Source organism: Saccopteryx bilineata, chromosome 6, assembly GCF_036850765.1.
Source record: "Saccopteryx bilineata isolate mSacBil1 chromosome 6, mSacBil1_pri_phased_curated, whole genome shotgun sequence".
In the NCBI taxonomy this organism is placed as follows: domain Eukaryota; kingdom Metazoa; phylum Chordata; class Mammalia; order Chiroptera; family Emballonuridae; genus Saccopteryx; species Saccopteryx bilineata.
Genome location: NC_089495.1, coordinates 127,549,040 through 127,572,645, shown reverse-complemented (window position 1 = coordinate 127,572,645; position 23,606 = coordinate 127,549,040). Strand labels below are relative to the sequence as shown.

Here is a 23,606-nt window from a genome sequence, read left to right as displayed (position 1 = left end):
GTACTAGGCACTGAGACCACAATGGCACACAGACTTTGCATGAGTACCGATATGGGGGGAGAGACATGTGAATCCAGGGGGATCTGGGAACATATATAACCTAGGTGGGGGAGGAGAGGGCCAAGGAGTCTTCCAGGAGGAGCAGGTTCTGAAGCCTTGTGATGAGTAGAGAGGAAGGGCCTCCTGAGCAGAGGCCAAGAAAGGTCTGATTTCCTCAAGGTGGGGGACTCTAGGAGACCAGAGAACAGTCTGGGGGGGCTCAGAGCTGCAGAGGTAATGTGACCAGCCGCCTTCTCAGGCCTTGCAGAAAGGGGAGAGGAGTGAAAACTTGTGTTTTTGGGGTTGGAGCGAGGTTTGACTGTTTTCAGGCTCATTCCAGGTTCCTCTTCAAGGTGAGCACCCTGCCTAGAGTCAGGTCACGTACAGGCAGAGGGTGCAACACCCCCCTTTCCTTCATTCCAGGAGTGTGGGGACAGCTGCAAGAGCCTGGGCTAGGAATCCAAGTTGGGGTGGCCTTGTCATCCTGACGGGTCTTGGCTGTGCAATGGGCTTGGGGCTCAGCACTCCAGTAGCCTGAAGTTTGATAAACCCTGCTGCATTACCTGAAAACTTCATCTGTGTTTGGGACCTCAAACCACAATAATAACACCAGCTGGCCATGATGGTGCCATGTTCGACACACCTGCTGCTTCACCTCTGTGACACCTCTCAGCAGGTACTGTGACCACCTCCTCCATCCTTAGGGTCCAGCCAGTGGCCTGCAGAGACAGGGGCAGAGGCAGGGGCAGAGCCTGAGGTGGCCAATCCCAGAGGAAGGGGTGGGCGGTGCTGGGGTTAGGAAGGGGGTCCTGTGGATTAATATCCTGCTGTGTACCAGGCCTGGTAGGCCTCACTTAATTTACTGCCATGGTCACAGGAGGGGATAAGGAAACCGAGGTTCAAATAAAGATGGTTGTATGTCCCTCTGACTGGAAGTTAGGGGTGACTTGCACCTTGGGGAAGCCTCTCAACAGCTGCTCCTCTGGCAAAGAGCTGTAAACTGAGGCTGGCTGCCTTCACACTGGTGGGGCTCTTGGCAGGGGTCATGAGTCTGGTCCCTGTCCCCGGCACCCTACAGCCTTCCTTTTGGCTGGGACCCCTGCCTTGAGGGACTCTGCCTCCATGAAAGCTGCCATCCTCCAGGCCCAGCTCCAACCCTTCTTCAGGGGAACAGGGGGCCCTGGGTCCCCAAGAAGAGCCTATCTCCCAACTTCCATCTATGCTTCCTGTCTCCATCACCCATGTGGGCTCTCGCAGGCTCTAATTACCCAGGGTCTATCTGCCTGGGCCTCTACACAACTGGGGAAGCTCTCAGAAGCTCTGCCCTGCCCAGGCATGTTGCATTCCTGCATACCTTCCCCAGGCCCACTGTTCCTGCCCCACTGCAGGGCAGCCAGAGTACAGGAAGCCTGAGAGCTACAACTGGTGAATGGGGAGCCTGGGTCCAGCCCCTTTGTGCCCCAGGGCTCCAGCTATGTCTGTCCATCCCCCACCCCCATTGTAGTCTTCCCCAACACAGTTCAGGAATGTATCATGGGGAGTTTGCTGGGGCCACCTGGAGGAACTCTGGTGCTCTGATAGTGAGGGGAAGGGGAAGAGTCCCGAGATGGAGATCGTCCCAGGTGAGGTGGGGCCATCTGACATTCCAGGGTCGTGCCCCGAGGGTCACAGCTTTCTGTGGCGCTTGGGCAGGGCCCGCGAGGCTTGTCATATCTGGACAAGTTTGGGGTGCACCTCTTAGGGGAGACAGTGCCACCTCTGCACCCTGGGCTGCTGTCCTGTGGGAAAGCCTATCCTGGGGAGATCTCCCTGTTGCTGGGGCCTCCTGGAGCCTGATGTGGACTGGAAAGGAGGGGAGGTGGAGACCCCTAGGAGACTCTCCCATAAGCCACATTTGTCCCGTGGGCCACCGTTGTTGCCCTCTTCCTTCTGTAGGGTAAAGTAGCTGGTTCCTGCTTACTCTCAAAGCCTTTGGGGCATCTAATCCTTGCCAGCCTGGGGTGCAGGAATGTAGCCCTGTGCCCCTTGCTGGTCTGCTCTGCAGATGGTCTGTAGGGCAGGGAACAAGGCAGGCTGTGCATGCTGGTGTCTCAGCCCTGGCCTCACTCCAAAACTGCCAGGTTGAGCTGGACAGAAGGTGGCCCTGGGACTGCCTGGCTATTCTGGGCCTGGTGTCCTGGCTGAGGGAGGACTGAGGCACAGAGGAGGCTGGGAAGCAGTGCAGTCTGATGATTAGCAGTCATGTGCCATAGGAGTCCAATGCCAGTTTTTGACATGCTTGGTGTGTCAGGAGAATGAACCCAGATGAAGAACATGCTTAGAAATGGCCTATACTGCTCCAGTGCCCTGATCCCACCTGTGAATATCCAGGTGGAAACCCACCTTGCTTAGACTATAGGGAGGGAGCTGCCCTATGTCCAGACATGAGACTGTGTCCGGGCACTCTCCCCTCCTGTCTGAAATTTTTAGAAAAGGGGAAAATGTAGATGAAAGCAGGTTTTTCATCTTGCTGAATTCTCAGCCACCCCTCGAATTACAAGAGAATAATGAGACTTGATTCAAGGGCAATTTCCTCCTGGTGGCCAAGATGATAATCTGCAGCTTTTTGTCTGAGCTCTGGAACATCAAAAAGATCACATTGTTCCTCCCTCCAGCTCATCCTTGCATCTTTCTGATGGGTCTGGGGACTCACTTCCCATTGTGGCTGCTGGACAGGACCTGGCTGACAGCTCCCCACTCAGACCAAGGAAAGAGGATGCCCCAGTGGAGACCAGATCTGCAGAGGGATTACATGCAGGCTGGCCTGGTGTTGGGTCTAGAGTGGTGCAGTAATGCCCATTATGTCTTCTTTTCCCTAAAGTGGCCTACAGTGTCCCCAGGGGCCAGTTCCACAGGCACCTGCAGGACTCCACCATTGGCTGGAAGGTGCTGCCTTCCTCAGCTCAGCTCAGGGAACAGAGAAGAATGGCTTCATAATGGAGGGGGTTTTGGGGCTACCATGCCTTGTGTCCACTTAGGAGTTATATCTCTATCCTTTCCTGCCTTACACTTCAGTCCTAAAACCTTAAGGTGGGGCAGGGCAAGGCTATGACTGCCAGGGGGGTTGGGGATGGGGAGGGAGTCCAGGCACATCCAGGGTAGAGATCGGAACTGAGGGAGGAGGGAGAACATCAGCCTGGCATTACAGATATGAAGGGACAGACAACAGGAAGAATGCTGTGGCTTTGAATCTCCAGGGGCATTTGGGGGATTGCTGTGGACTCGTGGCTTTCAATATATGTAGACAGGAAGAAGTCTAGAGGTGAATGTGTGAGCATATGTATGTGTCTCCCAGCTCTGTCCATTGCAGGACTCAGAAGCCATGGTGTCCCAATAGCTGTGTGCACACCCAGTACCCAGACTGTGGCCTCTGTTACCATTCTCCACCAGAAGGAGCCAGGGTTCCTTGCAGAAATGACTGAATCCAGATGAGCTGGGAACATCTCGTGGCTCGAGAAAGAGAGGAAGTGCTCAGAGAATGACAGGGACACATCCAAGAACCTAAGAACCAGCTGAAGGGACTCTCATGATCGAAATCTGGGACAATTTGAGCATCAGGATAAATAGCAAAGGTAGCAATGGATTATTACCCCTTGAATAAAATAGGAAACCATAAGTATACACTGATACAGATGAACTAATAAATATGCAAGTTTGAGACCCTGGCTGGTTGGCTCAGTGGTAGAGCATTGGCCTGGCATGTGGAAGTCCTAGGTTCGATTCTCAGTCAGGGCACACAGGGGAAGTGCCTTTCTATTTCTCCATCCCTGCCTCTCTCGCTTCTCTCTCTCTCTTCTCCTCCTGCAATCATGACTTGATCAAAGCGAGTTGGCCCTGGGTGCTGAGGATGGCTCCATGGCCTCCGGGTAAAACACTAGGAAGAACTCAGTTACTGAGCAATGGAGCAACCAATGGCCACATGGGCAGAGCATCGCCCCCTAGTGGGCTTGCTGGGTGGGTCCCAGTCTGGGTGCATGCGGGAGCCTGTCCCTGCCTCCCCTCCTCTCACTGAACAAACAAATAAATAAATAAATTGTAAGGTTGATAAAGACTAGGATAGTTCGTTTCAAAGCACCTCCCCACAAACCACTCATTCATTACAAAGAGGTAAGAGGTAACTTCACCATGGAGGAGCCAACCTAATCAAGTGACAAGGGGCACATCAGGTGTAATGGGACAAACTAAAACTGAGCAGCACCAGACAGGATTCATGGAAACAGGGCATCACTCCCGTGATGTTTCTGCTAAAGAAACATAATTTGAATTTCATCATGAGTGTGGTCGGCAGAATAATGGACCCCCAAGGAAATGCTTCCTTCCCTTAATCCCTGGAACCTATGAACATGTTACCTTACATGGCAAAAGGGACTTTGCAGATGTTATTAAGGTGACAGACCTTGAGATGGGAAGATTATCATGGATTATCTGGATGAGCTCAGTTTAATCACATGAATCCTTAAAATTGGAAAATTTTTTCCTGGCTGGGTCAGGGAGAGGCCATGTGATGAGTTTACAACCTCCCTCACCCTTTCCCTGCCAGCTTTGAAGTTGTGGGAAGGGGGCCATGAACCAGGGAACACAATAGCCTCTAGAACCTGGGAATGGCCCTCAGTATACAACTGGCAAGAAAACAAGGTCCAACCGCCCAAAGGAATGGAGTTCTGCCAACTGTGAGATAATGGAGCTGTGTTGGTTAAGCTAAGTTTGCAGTGGTTTGTTAGGACAGAATAAAGAACTAGTGCCAACTGAGGGACACAAGGTTAGTTATCAAGTACATAAACTCTTCAGAATTCATAAGAACATGGACACACAGCTAATTAGAAAAATGGGCAAGAATGAACAAGCATTTCACAGAAGAAATAGGAATGGCCAATAAAAATATGAGCAGACGATTAAATTCATTTGTAATTAGGGAGAACAAATTAAAAAACCACAATGAGATTCCATTTTACTCCCTAAAAGGCCAAACTGATGATACCAAACGTTGCTGTAGAACAGGGGTTCACAACCTTTGGCCCTCTGGTCAAATTGGGCCAGTAGATGCAAAAAAATTATTGATTGATTTTAAAGAGAGAGGGAGAAACACTGATTTGTTGTTCACTTAGTTGTGCATTTATTGGCTGCTTCTTGTACATGCTCTGATTGAATCTGCAACCTTGGCGTACTGGATCGATGTTCTAAACCAGTGGTCCCCAACCCCTGGGCCGCAGACCAGTACTGGTCCTTGGGCCATTTGGTACCGGTCCGCAGAGAAAGAATAAATAACTTACATCATTTCCGTTTTACTTATATTTAAGTCTGAACAATGTTTTATTTTTTAAAAATGACCAGATTCCCTCTGTTACATCGTCTAAGACTCAATCTTGACACTTGTTTCGGTCACGTGATACATTTATCTGTCCCACCCTAAAGGCTGGTCCGTGAAAATATTTTCTGACATTAAACTGGTCCGTGGCCCAAAAAAGGTTGGGGACTGCTGCTCTAAACAACTGAGCATTCTGGCCAGGACTCAGCTGATGCTTTTGTGAATAAAGTTTTATTGGAACACAGACATACTTATTTGTTTATGTATCCTCTAGGGCTGCTTTCAAGCTACAAAGACAGAATTGAACAATTGTGACAGAGACTGTATAGTTTGCAAAATGGAAAATATTGGTAAGTCAGACTCTATACAGAAGTTTCTCGGCCTCTGATATAAACCAGCAAGAACTCTTATATCAATGAACAACTAAGGTGTCCTAACGAAAAACTGATGATTGATGCTTCTCATCTCTCTCTCTCCGTTCCTGTCTGTCTGTCCCTATCTATCCCTCTCTCTGTCTCTGTAAAAAAAAAAAAAAAAAGGAACTCATAACTGCTTTGAAGAGCAATCGGTAGTATCCAGTAAGATCAAAAGTATGCATGGGCTTGAACCTGCAATTACACTTCTAGGTATTTACCCTAGACACACTCTAACATATCAAGGAGACAAGTACCAGAATGTCTCTGCATTATGTTTATAATGGCAAGTAATTGGAAACAACTCAGGTGCCCTCAGCAGGAGAATGGACACATATATTCTGGACTTTTTAAACAGAAGACTTCCATATAACAGTGAGAATGAATGACTCAGAGTACCTGTACTATAATGGTGAATCTTGCAAATAAAGTTGCAGGGGAAAAGGAAGTTGCAGAAGAATTTATACATATAAGTTCATTAATATAAAAATAAAAAATGCAAAATGTGCCTGACCAGGTGGTGGCGCAATGGATAGAGCATCGGACTGGGATGCGGAAGGACCCAGGTTCGAGACCCCGAGGTCGCCAGCTTGAGTGCAGGCTCATCTGGCTTGAGCAAAAAGCTCACCAGCTTGGACCCAAGGTTGCTGGCTCCAGCAAGGGGTTACTTGGTAGGGGTTACTTGGTCTGCTGAAGGCCCGCGGTCAAGGCACATATGAGAAAGCAATCAATGAACAACTAAGAAGTCGCAACGCGCAATGAAAACCTAATGATTGATGCTTCTCATCTCTCTCCGTTCCTGTCTGTCTGTCCCTGTCTATCTCTGCCTCTGTAAAAAAAAAAAAAAAAAAAAAAAAAAAAAAGCAAAATGCTCTGTCCCAATATGCTACTGAATTGGTTAAACTTTGAAGCTTTGGCTTCATGAAACAGAGTCCAAAATAACAGTGGATTAAATGAGATGGTTTGTCTGCCCTTCATGGAGCAGTCTGGAGGAGGCAGTCAGGGGCTGGGATGGCAACTGTGATCCATGGTGTAGTCCAGGGATTCAGGCTCCCTCTCTGGTCATAGTCCACATTGCCCGAGATGGCTTTCTACCATCACCTCTATATTCTAAGCAGCAGGATGAAAGGATGTGGAAAAAGGCACAGATCCTCTCTTTTTAAGGGTCTGCCTAGAAGTTGCACCTGTCATTTCTGCTCACTGGTCAAAACTTAGTCACATGGCCATCCCTAGCTGCAAGGGAGGCTGAGGAGTATGTTCTTTATTCTAGGCAGCCACACGTTTGGGCAAAATTTGGAAGATAGAATAAATGAATGTTAAGAGACAAATAGTAATCTTTCCTATAACTGTTTAGGGATATATCCATATGTGATAAACCTTTAAAGAAAAGTAGTGACCTGATAAAATCTGGATAGGCTTTGGCCAGTTACTCAGTCGGTTACAGCATCGTCCTGAAACACCAAAGTTGCAGATTCAATCTCCAGTTAGGACACATACAGAAAGTGACCAATGAATGTACAACTAAGTGGAATAACAAATGAATGCTTCTCTCTCCCTCCCTTCTTCTATCTCTCCAAACTTAATAAATTAAAAAAATATCTGGATAGTGATGATTCCAGGATGGCTGTGAAGAGGGGAGGAAGGTGGGATTGTGGAGGGACCAAAGGGAATATCTAAATTTCTGCTAACATTCTGTCTTAAAGTCAAAGGGTGAGTTCATGAGTATTTATTGTTCTTTGTTAGATCATACACTTAAAATATACATATCCTATCATGGGTACATAATATTTTATAAAATTACATATTCATAAAAACAGGTTATAAAGTATATGTATGATATATATAAAATGAACAAATGGCATTTATTATTTTGGTTTTTAATCTAATTACTTTACCCTGCATTTTCTCTTATTTCCCTCAGATCTCAGGGGTGGGACAGAACCTTACCTAGTAGCTGTACTGCCTGTAGCTGAAGAATCAGCAGCTCCTCCAAGAGATAGTTCCTATATGCGCCTATATGCCTGGTTCCCTATAACCTCTCCCGGCAGCCTTTAATTCCTCCTGAATACAGTTCCAGCCATCTTGGAATTACTTGTTTCTTCCTGGGAAGGTCTTTCATATCCCTCCCGTCTCTATGTATCTATTCAGCAGACACTTTTGGGCATCTGCCAGGTGCTAGGAATTCAGATGTATCACAGCCCTTCTTTGTTCTCTTTCTCCACAAAACACTCTATCCTTCATTCCCATTTGTCCCTCAAGGCCCTAGAAACCACCTTCTTCTTGAAGCCCTTCTAAATTTCTTTGATCATATAGGCCTTTACCTCTTCTCCCTCACAGTATTTCCTTTGCGCCATTAATATTAGAATGTTGGATTCTCTCTTCCCACTGCTCCCGGTGCAGTTCTGAATTGCGCCGGCCAGGGGAGCAAATTCCATGCCACTCTTACGAGCATTGAGACCTTAACTAAAAAACCAAACATTTCTGTGCATCAGCGTCTCATTCGTAAAACGTAGGTGCTAACACTTTCAAACAGGTTAAAGGTTCAGCCCCGACAGTTATGGCTCTGCCTCGGCGCCCAGAGTACAACTACACCCTCCGACTTCGGTCTTAGGATGTACTAGCTAAAACGAACCCTCGAAACCCTGAGAGTCCCTAATGCTCCAGCTCCTGAAAGGTGGGGTTCAGCAGCCCAGCTCTGCAGGAGTACTAGCGCAGCACATCTCCCGGGCTGCCCAGCTCTCCCGCCGCCGGGCCATAACTCCAACCCCCTCAACCCCCGCCCACGCGACAGTTCCTGCCTCTTATTGGTTTGCGACCCTCCCATTAGGGCCCCGCCTCTACGGAGCCCCGCTGGTCCCTAACAGGCCCCGTCCACTCACAACCTTCACAAACTCCGCCTCGTGTAGTCACTTCCGGGAGGAGATGCCTTTTGACGGCGGAAGTGTGAGGTCCGAGGCTACGAGGCCGGTCTGAAGTGTGCTTGGTTGGCAGCTGACGGCTCTTCCGGGCCTGGGCGCGGGGACAGGGAGGCGACTGGCGGGATTGAGTGAGCGGAAGGCGATGTCATGAGGCGGCCGCGGGGCCTTGTGGGGTTTACAGGTTGACAGCCCTCGTCGTCTTCCCGCGAGGCTGCCTCCTCCAGGCAGCTGCCCGTCCCCGTCAGAGCCTCGCGGCCCGCAGTGGTCCCGGCGCCTCGCACCCGGGCTCTCGGGCTCGCGGGCCCCAGGTCCCGCGCTATGACCGCGGCCGCCGCCTCCAACTGGGGGCTGATCATGAACATAGTGAACAGTATAGTAGGAGTCAGTGTCCTCACCATGCCCTTCTGCTTCAAACAGGTGAGTGCAGCGGGCAGTGGTCGCCGCCTCTGCTCGTCGGGCCGGGTGGGCCCGGGGCTGAGTGGGCTCCGCGCCCGCCCCCCCCCCCCCCCCCCCCGCGTCCTCAGACAATCCGGGAGAATGTTCGCTGTGAGAAGTTCCCAGTTTGGGCGCCGGCAGCAAGTTCCGCACTTTGGGCAGCGAGCAAAATGCAGCAGAGCAAAATGACGTCCTAACACGGGCAGTGGCCCGCAGTCAGTGCTGCTGTTCTGGTTGTTTTGGAAAACCCAAATTCCGCTGCACTGGCGTTCGGGGGCGGGCACTGCGAGCTTCCCCGTGGAAGTACACGGGGCGCTGGTTACCAGCTGGCTGCGAAGTTCGCCGGGTTTTGCACAGAAGATGTGCTCAGGTCCCATGTGCAGACGAAAACATTGAAAAAAATAAAAGAGAATTCGTTTCCTGCCAATATTAAACACCATGTGAGAGAAAGTCACCATTTCTGATTTGTGAACCCACTGGCTTCTGTTTAAATGATCCACAGACAGGTTTTGGGTACTTTACAAAAGGGAGGTTGATAGAGTCATCAAATTGGGTCACTTCTTCCCTAAACATTCCCTTCTCAGCTTCCTGTGTGCCCACTGCAGAGAACCTGAGGGTGGGGAATTGAAGGAATGGGATCCTGGGGAGGGTGGGTGGCTGTTAAATTGGCCAAGACCTTTTTTTTTTTTGTATTTTTCTGAAGCTGGAAACGGGAGACAGTCAGGCAGACTCCCGCATGCGCCCTACCAGGATCCACCCGGCATGCCCACCAGGGGGTGATGCTCTGCCCATCTGGGGCGTCGCTCTGTTGCGACCAGAGCCACTCTAGCGCCTGAGGCAGAGGCCTTGGCGCCATCCTCAGCGCCAGGGCCATCTTTGCTCCAGTGGAGCCTTGGCTGCAGGAGGGGAAGAGAGAGACAGAGAGGAAGGAGAGGGGGAGGGGTGGAGAAGCAGATGGGTGCTTCTCCTGTGTGCCCTGGCCGGGAATCAAACCCCGGACTCCTGCACGCCAGGCCGACACTCTACCACTGAGCCAACCGGCCAGGGCTCGGCCAAGACCATTCTTAAGTGATGAAACCAGATAGGTAGAAAAATGAAAATAAAATGGACATTTTGGAACTGAAAACGGGCCCCAGTATTTTAATTTTAGATTTAAACAACACTTCGCATTTTTCATACTCAGCACCTTTTGGATAAAAATAGCAACAACAAAAAAGTTTTTAATCTAGGGATTTATTTATTTATTTTTTTACAGAGACAGAGAGTGAGTCAGAGAGAGGGATAGACAGACAGGAACGGAGAGAGATGAGAAGCATCAATCATTAGGTGTGGCATGTTGCAACACCTTAGTTGTTCATTGATTGCTTTCTCATATGTGCCTTGACTGTGGGCCTTCAGCAGACTGAGTAATCCCTTGCTGGAGCCAGCGACCTTGGGTTCAAGCTGGTTGGCTTTTGCTCAACCCAGATAAGCCTGCGCTCAAGCTGGTGACCTCGGGGTCTCGAACCTGGGTCCTCTGCATCCCAGTCCGACATTCTATCCATTGCACCACCGCCTGGTCAGGCTAATCTGGGGATTTTTGATACCCCACCTGGAGCCCTCCAGCCTGTCTGGGTGAGATTGTGCCTGACTTGGCTGGTGGGCATGTTGGTGGCAAGCATCCTTGGGGCAGCATCAGTATCCTGGCATTGCCTGTCCCTTGTGGGTGGCTAGTGTGGGGTGTTTCTGGAAGAACTACATATACCAATGTGCATTGCGACTTGCCTGGCACAAAACTGCATCCTGGGTCGTGTTGGCTGGTCCTGCCAACACGACTAGCCATCAGCATGTCTGTGCTGCCAGTCTTGTTGCCTGTATGGGAGGTGACTATGGCTGTCCTCAGACTTGTGTATCTGCCATGTGGAGGGCATGAGCCCCTCCCAGAGCATTTAAAAATGGCTAAGCTGCCTTGCTCAGTGAGAGCTCGCAGCTCTGTGATGGAGGCTGCCTGCAAGACAAGGACTGGAAACAGTCTCCTGTCCCGAGGGCCTGGCAGAGTTAGGGCAGCCACTGTCCTATGGATTCGGCATCTCCCAGAGGAGCCCCTGGCTGGAGCATAGGGGGAAGCAAGTGGGCAGTTTGGGGATATGTACTTTTTTTTTTTTTTTACAGAGTCAGAGAGAGGGATAGACAGGGACAGACAGGCAGGAACGGAGAGAGATGAGAAGCATCAATCATCAGCCTTTTGTTGTGACACCTTATTTGTTCATTGATTGCTTTCTCATATGTGCCTTGACCGTGGGCCTACAGCAGACCGAGTAACCCCTTGCTCTAGCCAGAGACCTTGGCTCCAAGCTGGTGAGCTTTGCTCAAACCAGATGAGCCCGTGCTCAAGCTGGCGACCTCGGGGTCTCGAACCTGGGACCTCTGCATCCCAGTCTGATGCTCTATCCACTGCGCCACCGCCGGATCAGGCGGGGAATATGTACATTTAGTGTGTCATAGCCATGTCATTTTTTTTTAAAGTTCATTTTTGTTTGTTTTAGTAATTTTAATACTTTCATTAATTTTTTTTATTTATTCATTTTAGAGAGGTTGGGGGAGAGAGAAAGGGAGAGAGAGAAAAGGGAGTTGAGGAACTCCCATATGTGCCTTGACCAGGCAAGCCCATGGTTTTGAACCAGCAACCTGAGTGCTCGGGGTTGACACTTTATTCACTGTGCTACTGCAAGTCAGGCGTAATTTTAGTACTTTAAAAAAAAATAACATTTTATTGATGTCTAATGTACATACAGAGAACTACACACATTTTACGTGAAGTCTTTTATGATGAGTTTTCATAAAGTGAACAAGCACATATAACTAGGTCCCAATCAGTGTTGCTTGTTTGAATTCTATGTAAATAGAATCTATTATACGTTGGGGTTTTTTTTTTGTATTTTTCCGAAGCTGGAAATGGGGAGAGACAGTCAGATAGACTCCCTCATGCGCCCGACCAGTATCCACTCGGCACACCCACCAGGGGGCGATGCTCTGCCCACCAGGGGGCGATGCTCTGCCCCTCAGGGGCATCGCTCTGTTGCGACCAGAGCCACTCTAGCGCCTGGGGCAGAGGCCAAAGAGCCATCCCCAGCGCCCGGGCCATCTTTGCTTCAATGGAGCCTTGCTGCGGGAGGGGAAAAGAGATACAGAGAGGAAGGAGAAGGGGAGGGGTGGAGAAGCAGATGGGCGCTTCTCCTGTGTGCCCTGGCCTGGAATTGAACCTGGGACTCCTGCACGCCAGGCCGACGCTCTACCACTGAACCAACCGGCCAGGGCCTATACGTTGATTTTAATGTCTGGCTGGTATTCCACCGTATGGACTTACCACAATTTATTTATTCTTTCACCTTAGTTGGGCACGTAGGGTGCTTCCTGTTTGGAGCTCTTATGAACATAGGCATAGGCTCTGACTTTGTGTCTGCATTTTGTGGGGTATTGACTTCTGAGTAAAGAGTCAGATTGTAGTGTATGTTCCGCTCTAGTAGATACAAGTAGGATGTTTCCTCAGTTTATGGATTACAGATAAATCTATAAACGTTGACACAGGTTTTTGCATGCACACATGTTTTCATTTCTCTTGGGTAAATACCCAGGAGTGCAGTTGCTAGGTCAGATGGTAGGTGTCTATTTAACTTATAAGAAAGTTGTAAATGTCATTTTTAATCTCTTCCAGAATATGTTTACCACTTGTTGCTGCTGATTCAAGTAGCTAGAAGGTCGCACATGGTGTAGAGTGTGCAGAGAAGTGAGACCCCATGAAGCGTGCATTCAGACTTGGGGCTGGGAAGAGATGGTCCCTGGTGCTTTTTCAGGATCACAAACAGATCTTATGTCTCTGGACAAAGCATGTGGCCTCCACATCCTGGGACTGAAATCATTTATTTATTTATGGCATTTTTCCTAAGTGAGAAGGGGGTGGGGAGGCAGACAGACCGACTCCCACATGCTGCGCCCTACTTGGATCCACCCGGCATGCCCAATAGGGGACGATGCTCGGCCCCTCTGGGACGTTGCTCCACTACAGTTGAAGCCATTCTAGTGCCTGAGGCGGAGGCCATGGAGCCATCCTCAGCGCCCGGGCCAACTTGGCTCCAGTGGAGCCTTGGCTGCAGGAGGGGAAGACAGAGAAGGAGAGGGGGAAGGGTGGAGAAACAGATGAGCTCTTCTCCTGTGTGCCCTGGCCAGCAATCGAACCCAGGACTTCCACACAGCGGGCCAACGCTGTACTGCTGAGCCAACCAGCCAGGGCCAGGACTGATCCCATTGAAAGGGTAGAGCATCGAACTGGGATGCGGAAGACCCAGATTCGAGACCTTGAGGTCACCAGCTTGAGCCCAGCTCATCTGGTTTGAGCAAAAGCTCACCAGCTTGGACCCAAAGTCGCTGGTTACTCAGTCTGCTTAAGGCCCGTGGTCAAGGCACATATGAGAAAGCAATCAATGAACAACTAAGATGCCACAACGAAAAACTGATGATTGATGCTTCTCATCTCTCTGCGTTCCTGTCTGTCCCTATCTATCTCTCTTTGTCTCTAAATAAATAAATAAATAAATAAATAAAATCTTAAAAAAGTCAAGGGGGGGGGAGTGAAATGGAGATGGGACCTTGTGTCTCTAGGGACAGATGGGTAATGGAGGGGCTTTCAGAAGCCATGGATGTGATGACCAGTGTGTAAGGTAAAGATAGGGCAGTTTTATTTTGTCAATGTCTTTCTTTTAACCTTCTAGTGTGGCATCGTCCTGGGGGCTCTGCTCTTGGCTTTCTGCTCTTGGATGACACACCAGTCCTGCATGTTCTTGGTGAAAGCTGCCAGCCTGAGCAAACGGAGGACCTATGCAGGCCTGGGTGAGGATGTGGGCTCTGCTGGGAAGGCATTAAGTACCTCCTTAAGGAGCATAGGGTTCTAGATGGGAGTGGGGCCTATGCCTTTATATATAGTATTCACTTTTCTTCCACTTTATTTATTTATTTATTTATTTTGACAGAGAGTCAGAGAGAGGGATAGATAGGAAGGGAGAGAGATGAGAATCATCAGTTCTTCATTGCAGCTCCTTAGTTGTTCAGTGATTGTTTTTTCATATGTGCCTTGACCGGGGGGCTACAGCAGAGCAAGTGACCCCTTGCTCAAGCCAGCAACCTTGGGCTCAAGCCAACAACCCCTTGCTCAAGCTGGCGAGCCTGTGCTCAAGCCAGTGACCTTGGGGTTTTGAACCTGGGTTCTCTGCGTCCCAGTCTGATACTATATACTGTGCCACCACCTGGTCAGGCCCACTTTGTTCTTAAGGTGTGTCTTCAACAGCAATTATTTTCCTTATTTTTATACTTAATGCAATTTTTAAAAAACTGTTATATAGTCACATTCTTTAAAATTTAGGTGATACGAAAGATTCTGAGGTGCCGTCACCCTCCTACCTTGATGCTCTCCATTAAGCAAATACACACAGAGAGGCCTCTTCAAGTTCAGGCAGTACCAGCAGCCCCTCACCCCTTGCTGACTTGCTTTCTGCTTGCCTTTGCTGAGTCCCAGAGCCTTCTCAAAGCTGCCTGACAGTGTCTTGCTCTCCTGCCTCACTCTGAATGCCACAGAGGACAGTGTTCCTGGACAGATTTGTCACTGGGATCAAGTTGCTTGTCTGTCCAACGGCTTCTCTGTTTCCGGATGCTGTTGGTTGCAATTTTGTTTCCTTTTAGTTCTTTCTTTCTTCCTTGGATTTTGGCTGAGGAAGAGAAGGCTGCACTTCTGCTTCCTTTTGATTTGGAATGTTTGCTGGACAGCTTGGCTCTGAGGACCATGTCAAGGCTGCCATGTCTGTGCCTGCCTCAGGACCCTTTGGCTCGGCCTTCCGTTCCTGGGAAATTGAGGGTGGGAGCCAACCTTGTGTGTGTCTGGGGAAAACTCCTGGCCTCTGGCTGAAAGCTTCTGACCCCCCCAGCCCATGTGCAGCTGGGACACTGGGTCCTCCTGGTAGGGCCCACACTGGTCCTCAGCTGACAGCTGTCGAAGTAGGGAGGAAATGGTATGCAGAGTTTCAGGGGGATAAACAAAATGATGACACCTGCAAGACCCATGTGGGGCATGGCCTCTAGCTTCCATCTGTCTGCTTTGCACTGGCACCCAGGTGCTGGTTTGTTCTGATCTCAGGCCTGAAGGTCCTTCTTCCTATTTGATGAGAATGGTGCTGTCAGACTCATCATTGGACTCACTTGAGGAAGTGAAATTTATTTGCTAAACTTGATCCATGGGGAGAACTAGTTTTACTTGGGATGAAATGTGCTCCGGTGTGGCCTTTCCTTTATCTGCAGGGCTGGGGCCTGCGAGGTGACCCCTTTCCTCCTCACTGAAGGTCTCTGTACAGCCGGGTTCTTGTGGGCGATGCCCCACGAAGTGCCTGTCTGTGCCTGAATGATGGCGGTGACCACAGACTGCAGAGGCTGTGGCCTTTTTTTTTTTTTTTTTTTTTTTTCATTTTTCTGAAGCTAGAAACGGGGAGAGACAGTCAGACAGACTCCCGCATGCGCCCGACCGGGATTCACCCGGCACGCCCACCAGGGGCGACGCTCTGCCCACCAGGGGGCGATGCTCTGCCCATCCTGGGCGTCGCCATATTGTGACCAGAGCCACTCTAGCGCCTGAGGCAGAGGCCACAGAGCCATCCCCAGCGCCCGGGCCATCTCCGCTCCAATGGAGCCTTGGCTGCGGGAGGGGAAGAGAGAGACAGAGAGGAAGGCGCGGCGGAGGGGTGGAGAAGCAAATGGGCGCTTCTCCTGTGTGCTCTGGCCAGGAATCGAACCCGGGTCCTCCACACGCTAGGCCGACGCTCTACCGCTGAGCCAACCGGCCAGGGCAGAGGCTGTGGCTTTTGACCGCTGTTTGATTATTCTTAGTCCTGAGAAGGCATACCAGTTTGGCTAGATGTGAAAGGCTGAAAAAAGCAAGGCTACCTGTGGACAACCTTCCACACGGTGGCTGGGGGCTCCTGCTTGGATGACCATAGCCCAGTTCCCACATCAGAAGCAAAAGGATTTGAAACCACCAGTGGCCTCCCATTGTGTCTTTTTTTTTTTTTTAAAGAGAAACTTCAGGGTTGTTTTTTTTATTATTATTTTTATTTCTTCATTTTATTTTTATTTTTTTTCCATTTTTATCTGAAGCTGGAAACGGGGAGAGACAGTCAGACAAACTCCCGCATGCGCCCGACCGGGATCCACCCGGCACGCCCACCAGGGGCGAAGCTCTGCCCACCAGGGGGCGATGCTCTGCCCCTCTGGGGAGTCGCTCTGCCGCAACCAGAGCCACTCTAGTGCCTGGGGCAGAGGCCAAGGAGCCATCCCCAGCGCCCAGGCCATCTTTGCTCCAATGAAGCCTCAGCTGCGGGAGGAGAAGAGAGAGACAGAGAGGAAGGATGGGGTGGAGAAGCAAATGGGTGCCTCTCCTATGTGCCCTGGCCGGGAATCAAACCCGGGTCCCCCGCACGCCAGGCCGACGCTCTACCGCTGAGCCAACCAGCCAGGGCCTATTTCTTCATTTTAGAGAAGAGAGAGAGAAAGAGAGAAAGGGGGGAGGAACAGGAAGCATCAACTCTCATATGTGCCTTGACCGGGCAAGCCCAGGGATTTGAACCAGTAACCTCAGCATTCCAGGTTGATGCTTGATCCACTGAGCCACCACAGGTCAGGTCCATTGTGTTTTGTGTACCAAAGCAGAGGCTCACACAGTGTCCCTGGGCCCAGTCTACAGCGTCAGCCACCCTTGGTCTTGGTTGGGTTGTGACCCCATCTCAGAAATGGAGGGACCCAGCACATGGAAAGGAGCCCTAGACAGGAGGAGCCGAGACTTTGTCTCAACCCCATGGTCAGCAGCTGTGCCTGCCTCCCAGCCACTTCTTGCTGCTGTTTCAAGGGCCTTTTTCCCTGTCCTCCCTTTTCCTGGGTGAGATATGCCACCAGAACTTGTGCTGGGCCCAAAAGGGTGACCCAAGAGGAGAGCCCTAGCCATAGGCTGGGGCAGACAGTCTAGTTAGCAAGTCCTCAGGCATTGAGTATCTGTGGGGATGAGGGGATGGACAGATGGCCTCTGTCCAGACCTGGGGACAGTGCTGGGGATCGTGCACTCCCTGGATGGGTGGGTTTGAGTTTTTGAGAGTTCCCATTGGCCTAGCCCCTGGTAGTGGGCATAACGTGTGGCATTCGCTGCATAGCAGACTGTGCCAGCTGGGGACTCACAGCTTCAGTGGTTTGTTGTTGGTGCTACTGTGTTTTGTTGTCTGCTCCTGGGCTGTGAATTTCACCAGCTTCTCCCTTACCTGCATGCCCTGCATGCCCTTCCTCCACAGAGAAATTTCTAAACCTCATTTTCAGAAGATAGGCAGAAATGCCAGCTGGTCAGTTGCCTTTAGGGTTCCGTGTCCCAGTCCTGCACTGTTTAGGGTGTAGCCAGCACCTTGGGACCCTCCAGTGTGAGCAGCATGTGGTCTCCTGATCCCTCAGTCATCCGACTGCATGTATCGGTGGCCCTGGTCAGCCCGCCACCACTACTGTGCTGGTGCGGGGCCTGCAGAGGCTGTTTAGAGCAGTTTCTTCCACTGTCCTGGGATGTGTGACCCAGACATATGGCTACTTGGCTTGGGAAATAAGGACCATAAAACCAGGCTTTTCTCACACCTGGGGGCTTTACACCCTCCTAACCCTCATTTATCAACAAATGTTTATTGTCCTCTGTGCAAGTAGCAATGGGGCGTCAACTGTCATCCAAGCCCTGGCTCTGGGCATGGCTGGGTTAAGGTTATCCCACCAACTTCACCTGTATGGTTCCATGCATGCTGCACTCCCATCTCTGCCCTGCTGCTGTGGGGTATTGGTGAGCAAGAGTCTTAGGATGTGGCCCTGGCCGGTTGGCTCAGTGGTAGAGCGTGGACCTGGCGTGCAGAAGTCCCGGGTTCAATTCCCAGCCAGGGCCCACAGGAGAAGCGCCCATCTGCTTCTCCACCCCTCCCCCTCTCCTTCCTCTCTGTCTCTCTCTTTCCCTCCTGCAGCCGAGGCTCCATGGAGCAAAGATGGCCCGGGCGCTGGGGATGGCTCCTTGGCCTCTGCCCCAGGCGCTAGAGTGGCTCTGGTTGCAACAGAGCGATGCCCTGGAGGGGCAGAGCATCGCCCCCTGGTGAGCGTCCTGGGTGGATCCCAGTCGGGCACATGCAGGAGTCTGTCTGATTGTCTCTCCCGGTTTCTAGCTTCGGAAAAATACAAAAATAAAAAAGAGAGAGTCTTAGGATGTGAGTGGAGGTGTGGGGGGCCAGGATCCTTCACCGAATGAGGCTGGCTAGGAATTAGCTTTGTCCACAGCAGCCTTGGCCTGTGGGCCATGATGTGGCCCCAGGAGAATAAGCTGACCCAGTGCTCGGTGCTCCTCCTGACACCAGTTCTGCATTCAGCAAGAGTACTGCTTAGACCCCACTGGCCTTTGTCCCCATGTGGCCTGGCCTGTTAACTGCAGAATGCCTGTCACAACTGAGGAAGAAGGCTGGACCTCAGTGTCCAGTCCGCATTCATGTGTGCTTGCTCAGGAAGATGCTGCCCAGTCCTGGGGGATGATCTGGTGCTGTGGCTCCCCCCAGAGGAACAGAGGGCAGACCATGCCCCTCCATCCTCCCAGAGCCACACTAGTCAGGAGGCTGGGGGTGACTCCTAGGCTTTTGTATTTGAGATTTAGAGTTAGAGGTTGCTGAGGGATTGACACCTGAAATGGTGTGGGGAGTGTGGGGTGTGTGTGGTATGAGTATGGGTGGGGGTTTCCCCCAGTGAAGGAAAGGGGGAGGGCAGGTAGGCTTGAACTGCAGGTCGCTCTCTGTAGGAACAGCACCTTGAGTCACTCTGGGACCAGTTGCATCTTTCAGGGTGAAGAGGTGCCACCTCCTGAGTTTGTCCTCTGACCTTGTAGAGCCCCTTCCCTCTGTCTAGGATGCAGGTGTGCTCAGGAACTTTCTCTGGTGATTGCTCTGAGTATTTAGGGTATGTCATAGATGCTGAGCTTCCTTTTGGAGAAGAAAAAGGATGGGGTAGCCAGTAGTGTGCCGCTTCCACATTCAGGGCACTCAGTTTTGTGTGGTGTCGGGGGCATCCTTGAGAGGCTTTGAGAGCTTCTTTTTGCTGACAGCATGGCCTTGGGATGCTGTCTGGAACTCCCAGTTTTTGAAGTTGCATCTTGATCAGTGTCCTGTGCAAGGACCTGTGTTCAGTACAGGTTGCTTTGTGCTACAAATAGGTTCTATTAGGGGCACCTGAGATGCGAGTCTCCATCCAGGGTCAGCCAGCCATGGAGGCCAGAGGGACCCTGAGAGCAGTCTTTGCCTGGCCTAGGCGCCATGACCATGGAGCTGAGCCAGGTGCCAGGCTCTCTTGCTTTTGGCAACGCTCTCTTTCTAAGTAACTTGAAAGTGAGGACGAGTGTTTATTTTGGAGTCATTCACACCAATGGCCTGCATGCCTCCTGCTTCCCAGGTCTCCCTGGAGGGCCCTGGCCCTGATGAAGGAGGAACGAGGGGCTGGACACTGGGGCCCTCCTATCACATACACCCTACTCTGGTTGTTCCTGGGAGATGAAACTTCCCTCTTTCCTCATCCTGCTGGACCATTGTGGAAGGGGCGTGTTGCAGGGTTACCTAGCCACTGTCAGGTCCTGGGAGAGGTACCTCCCATCTGCTGGAAGTGTTTCAGTGGTCAGGAAAGAAGGACTGACACTGCTCTCCACTGTGTACTTTGAAAGTGGGCCAGCCCCAGAGTGCTCGCCCCTCCCGTCCCAGAGTGCCATACTTGAAAGCATTCTCTAAATTTTCTTTCAAAATCACAGATAGAGAACATAAAAGCTCTTAGGCCTTCTGGCTCAAGCTGTGAATACTGGGTATGCTGGGCTAGGCAACTAGGCCTTTTCTTTTTTTTTCTTTTCTTTTCCTTCCTTCCTTCCTTTCTTCCTTTCTTTTTTGTGAAAAACCAACTGCCTGCCTGACCTGTGGTGGCGCAGTGGATAAAGCATCGACCTGGAAATGCTGAGGTCGCCGGTTTGAAACCCTGGGCTTGCCTGGTCAAGGCACATATGGGAGTTGATGCTTCCAGCTCCTCCCCCCTCCTCTCTTTCTCCCTCTCTATCTCTCTCTCTCCCTCTCTCTCTCTTCTCTAAAAATGAATAAAAAAAAAAAAAAAAAAAAAAAAAAAAACAACCAACTGCCTGTCTTTCCTTGCTTTCTTCTTGTTTTATGTGGTTTCCACTTCCTAATGACAGATCTAAGAAAAGCATGGGACTAAAATAAAAGTATGCCCCCCTTACACCGTGAAATGCCAGACCAGCGGGCTCTTGTCACATTGCATTTCACAACTTGTACCAGGACCCGTCTTGACTGATACCCTCCTTGTGCTGTCAAGCATTGATTCTCTTTCTGTTCTGCACTAGCATTTCATGCCTATGGAAAAGCTGGGAAGATGCTAGTGGAGACCAGGTAGGTGGTACTCCCTTGGGGGAGGCTTTTCTCTGTCTTCCCCCTCTCCCCTCAGCCCTGTACCTAACAGGGAAACTTGAGGATGGTTACAAAATGAAGCCTATGCTTCAGACCAGGGTTGGTTTATACCTTATAGTGCCTTTCTCAAGTGTTAGTAAGTATTTCAAAGTTCAATTCATTGTACCCTTAAAATGATCCATTTCAAGGTTGAATGCCTCATTTAAGTCTTTCAAAGGAAAATATGACATGGAAAGCTCGGGAATACACCACCACGGTGGTCTCCCTCTCAGGGCTGTTCCCACACGGGCATGCTCCACCCCTGAACACACTGTTGCATTAAGGTAGCATTAAACTGGGAATGTCCTATTTTTCTCCCTTTGGAGTAAAATTTTATGAGATGAAAACATTGCTGGGAAATTACACTTTCAGGATTCTGAATATGGGATCACCCTTTCCGAAAGGCGCTGTCCTGTGACTTGTCTGACATCACAATGCGTGTTTGTTGCACCTGAGAGAACTCTCAGAAGCTTCTGTGGAGAGAATATGAAACCCCATAAAGTGTACTGTTATTCAGTATACGTTCCAAGTAAAAATTGCACTTCACAGACGTATCCAGGTCCTGTAAACATGTGAAATTGCATCTTTCATGCAGCCCAGCCTTTGGGCGATGTCAGTAGTGGCCGGCAAGGCCCAGCATCTGCCTTAGCATCCCCGCAGAACCACGAGCACAGCTGGAGCCTGATCCTCAGCTTAGGGCTGGCTCTGGCTGTGGTGAGACCACAGGCTCCTGTAAAGTGCCATGAAAGTCACGACCCCCTTCTTTGTAGCATGATTGGTCTGATGCTGGGGACCTGCATTGCCTTCTATGTCGTCATTGGCGATCTGGGGACCAACTTCTTTGCTCGGCTGTTTGGATTTCAGGTAAGGACACCCCTCAGGTGTCTGGTGTCTTGGATGCTTATGTAACACCCTGTAAGTCCCCATCTCAGACCTGTGGGAAGAGGAGGTGTCAGGTCTGGGCACTTGGGCTGGAAGCACAAGATACTCCTGTGTGGCACCTGCCCAGCATTGCTTGGCCCCCAGGTGACAGACACCTTCCGCATGCTCCTGCTCTTCGTGGTGTCACTGTGCATTGTGCTGCCACTAAGCCTGCAGCGGAACATGATGGCCTCCATCCAGTCCTTCAGTGCCATGGCCCTGCTCTTCTATGCCGCGTTCATGTTTGTGGTGAGTGTTAGGGGCTCGCTGGTTGGTCCATATGCACCTGCAGCTGGTCCCCTGGGAAGTGAGAGTGAAGTCGTGTCTCATATTAGGGGACGAGTTTTAGGTGACTGTGTGGTCAGGAGTTACAGTGCCAGTATTTGGTCATGGGGGTGTTTTTTTCTAAGTGAGCGTTTCTAAGCAACCGGATGGAATGGTCCCATGTACAGTGGGTACTCGGAGCATCTGGTTCTTACGCTTAGAGGCTGAGCAGATTCCCTGGGACCTGGGCCATGATCTGCCCGTTCACTGGCAAGGTCAGAATGATCTGCCCTGGGAAACAGGACCTAGAAGTCTTTGCAGTTAGTTCTCCTTAGAGGATCAAGCACCTGTATGTGTTCCTAGCAGCCCTTAGCTGTGAGTGCCAGCCTGTCGGCTAGCCACTGCTCTCCATAAGCCTGTCGTCATGGGGCTGGGCAAGGACCTGCCCAGTTTGGGGGAACCATCCTGTCCTTGGGGCAACGGAGTGGGCCCTGCAGTAGGCCTCACTGCTCACTGTGTGGGCTAAGTGGCCCCTGCACAGGCAGCTGCCTGAGTGCAGGTGGGCCCTGCAGTGAGTTTTCCTTGTGGCAGCACTTGGTCAGCTTGTTGTCCACCAGAGGGCAGGGAACCCTGAGGGTGCAGAATCCCGGCCTCCTGGCACCAGGCTTGCTATGGGTGCATGCCGGCTGAGATGGGGAGCGGGACTGACTGGTCCCCAAGCACCTCTTTCTCCTCCTCACACAGATTGTGCTGTCCTCGCTCAAGCACGGCCTCTTTGGTGGGCAATGGTTGCAGCGGGTCAGCTACATTCGCTGGGAGGGCATCTTCCGCTGCATCCCCATCTTTGGCATGTCCTTTGCCTGCCAGTCGTAAGTACCACCTGCTTCCAGAGCCTAGGTGGGCCTGTGTTCTGTGTGGGTGGGGGGTCCAGTGCTGGGCCATGGGTTTCATCTGTCTGTTTTCTTACTTGCCCAGTAAGGCCACCAAAAATTGTGTCCTCTTCAGTCGTGATCTTCTCCCTCTGCCTTGAGGAAGATAGTTATATTTTTATATAGCTTTTAATTTTTTTTATTGATTAGAAATAAAGGAAGGGAAAGAGGAAAGAAACATCTATTTATTCCACTTATTTGTGCATTCGTTGGTTGATTTTTTGTTTTTCAAAAGACAGGAGAGAGATGAGAAGCATCAACTTGTAGTTGTGTCACTTTAGTTGTTTGATTGCTTCTCATATGTGCCTTGACTGGGATGGGGGGAGGGCTCCAGCTGAGCCAGTGACCCCTTGCTCAAGCCACAACCTTTGGGCTTGATGATCCCATGCTCAAGCTGGAGACTTTGGGGTTTCAAACCTGGGACCTCAGTGTCCCTAGTTGACACTCTATCTACTGTATCACTACTGGTCAGGCTTATTGGTTGATTCCTTTTTTTTTTAAGATTTTATTTATTGATTTTTAGAGAGAGGAGAGAGAAAGTTGGGAGGGAGAAAGTAGGGAGGGGAGGAGCTGGAAGCATCAACTCATAGTAGTAGTTGCTTCTTGTATGTGCCTTGACTGGGTAAGCCTGGGGATTTGAACCAGCGATCTCAGCATTCCAGGTCAATGCTTAATCTGCTGTGCCACCATAGGTCAGGCCATTGGTCGATTCTTTCTGTGTGTGTGTGTGTGTGTGTGTGTGTGTGTGTGTGTGTGTGACAGAGAGAATCAGAGAGAAA

At 50.6% G+C, this 23,606-nt stretch overlaps 1 protein-coding gene across 4 annotated transcripts in view; it reads left to right on the top strand.

Annotated features, from left to right (window-relative positions):
- Positions 1-8,702: 8,702 nt before the first annotated feature.
- SLC38A10 (solute carrier family 38 member 10) overlaps positions 8,703-23,606 on the top strand; it is a 41,626-nt gene continuing 26,722 nt past the window's right edge. For 2 of the 4 annotated variants that reach the window (XM_066237726.1, XM_066237725.1), the window contains exons 1-6: positions 8,705-9,131; positions 13,898-14,015; positions 20,611-20,656; positions 21,484-21,577; positions 21,740-21,883; positions 22,643-22,767. In XM_066237726.1, the coding sequence (XP_066093823.1) occupies positions 9,033-9,131; positions 13,898-14,015; positions 20,611-20,656; positions 21,484-21,577; positions 21,740-21,883; positions 22,643-22,767 (626 nt within the window). In that variant the 5' untranslated portion in view covers positions 8,705-9,032. Of the gene's footprint in view, positions 9,132-13,897; positions 14,016-20,610; positions 20,657-21,483; positions 21,578-21,739; positions 21,884-22,642; positions 22,768-23,606 lie in introns of all 4 variants that reach the window. The other 2 variants (XM_066237727.1, XM_066237728.1) reach the window with 2 other exon arrangements.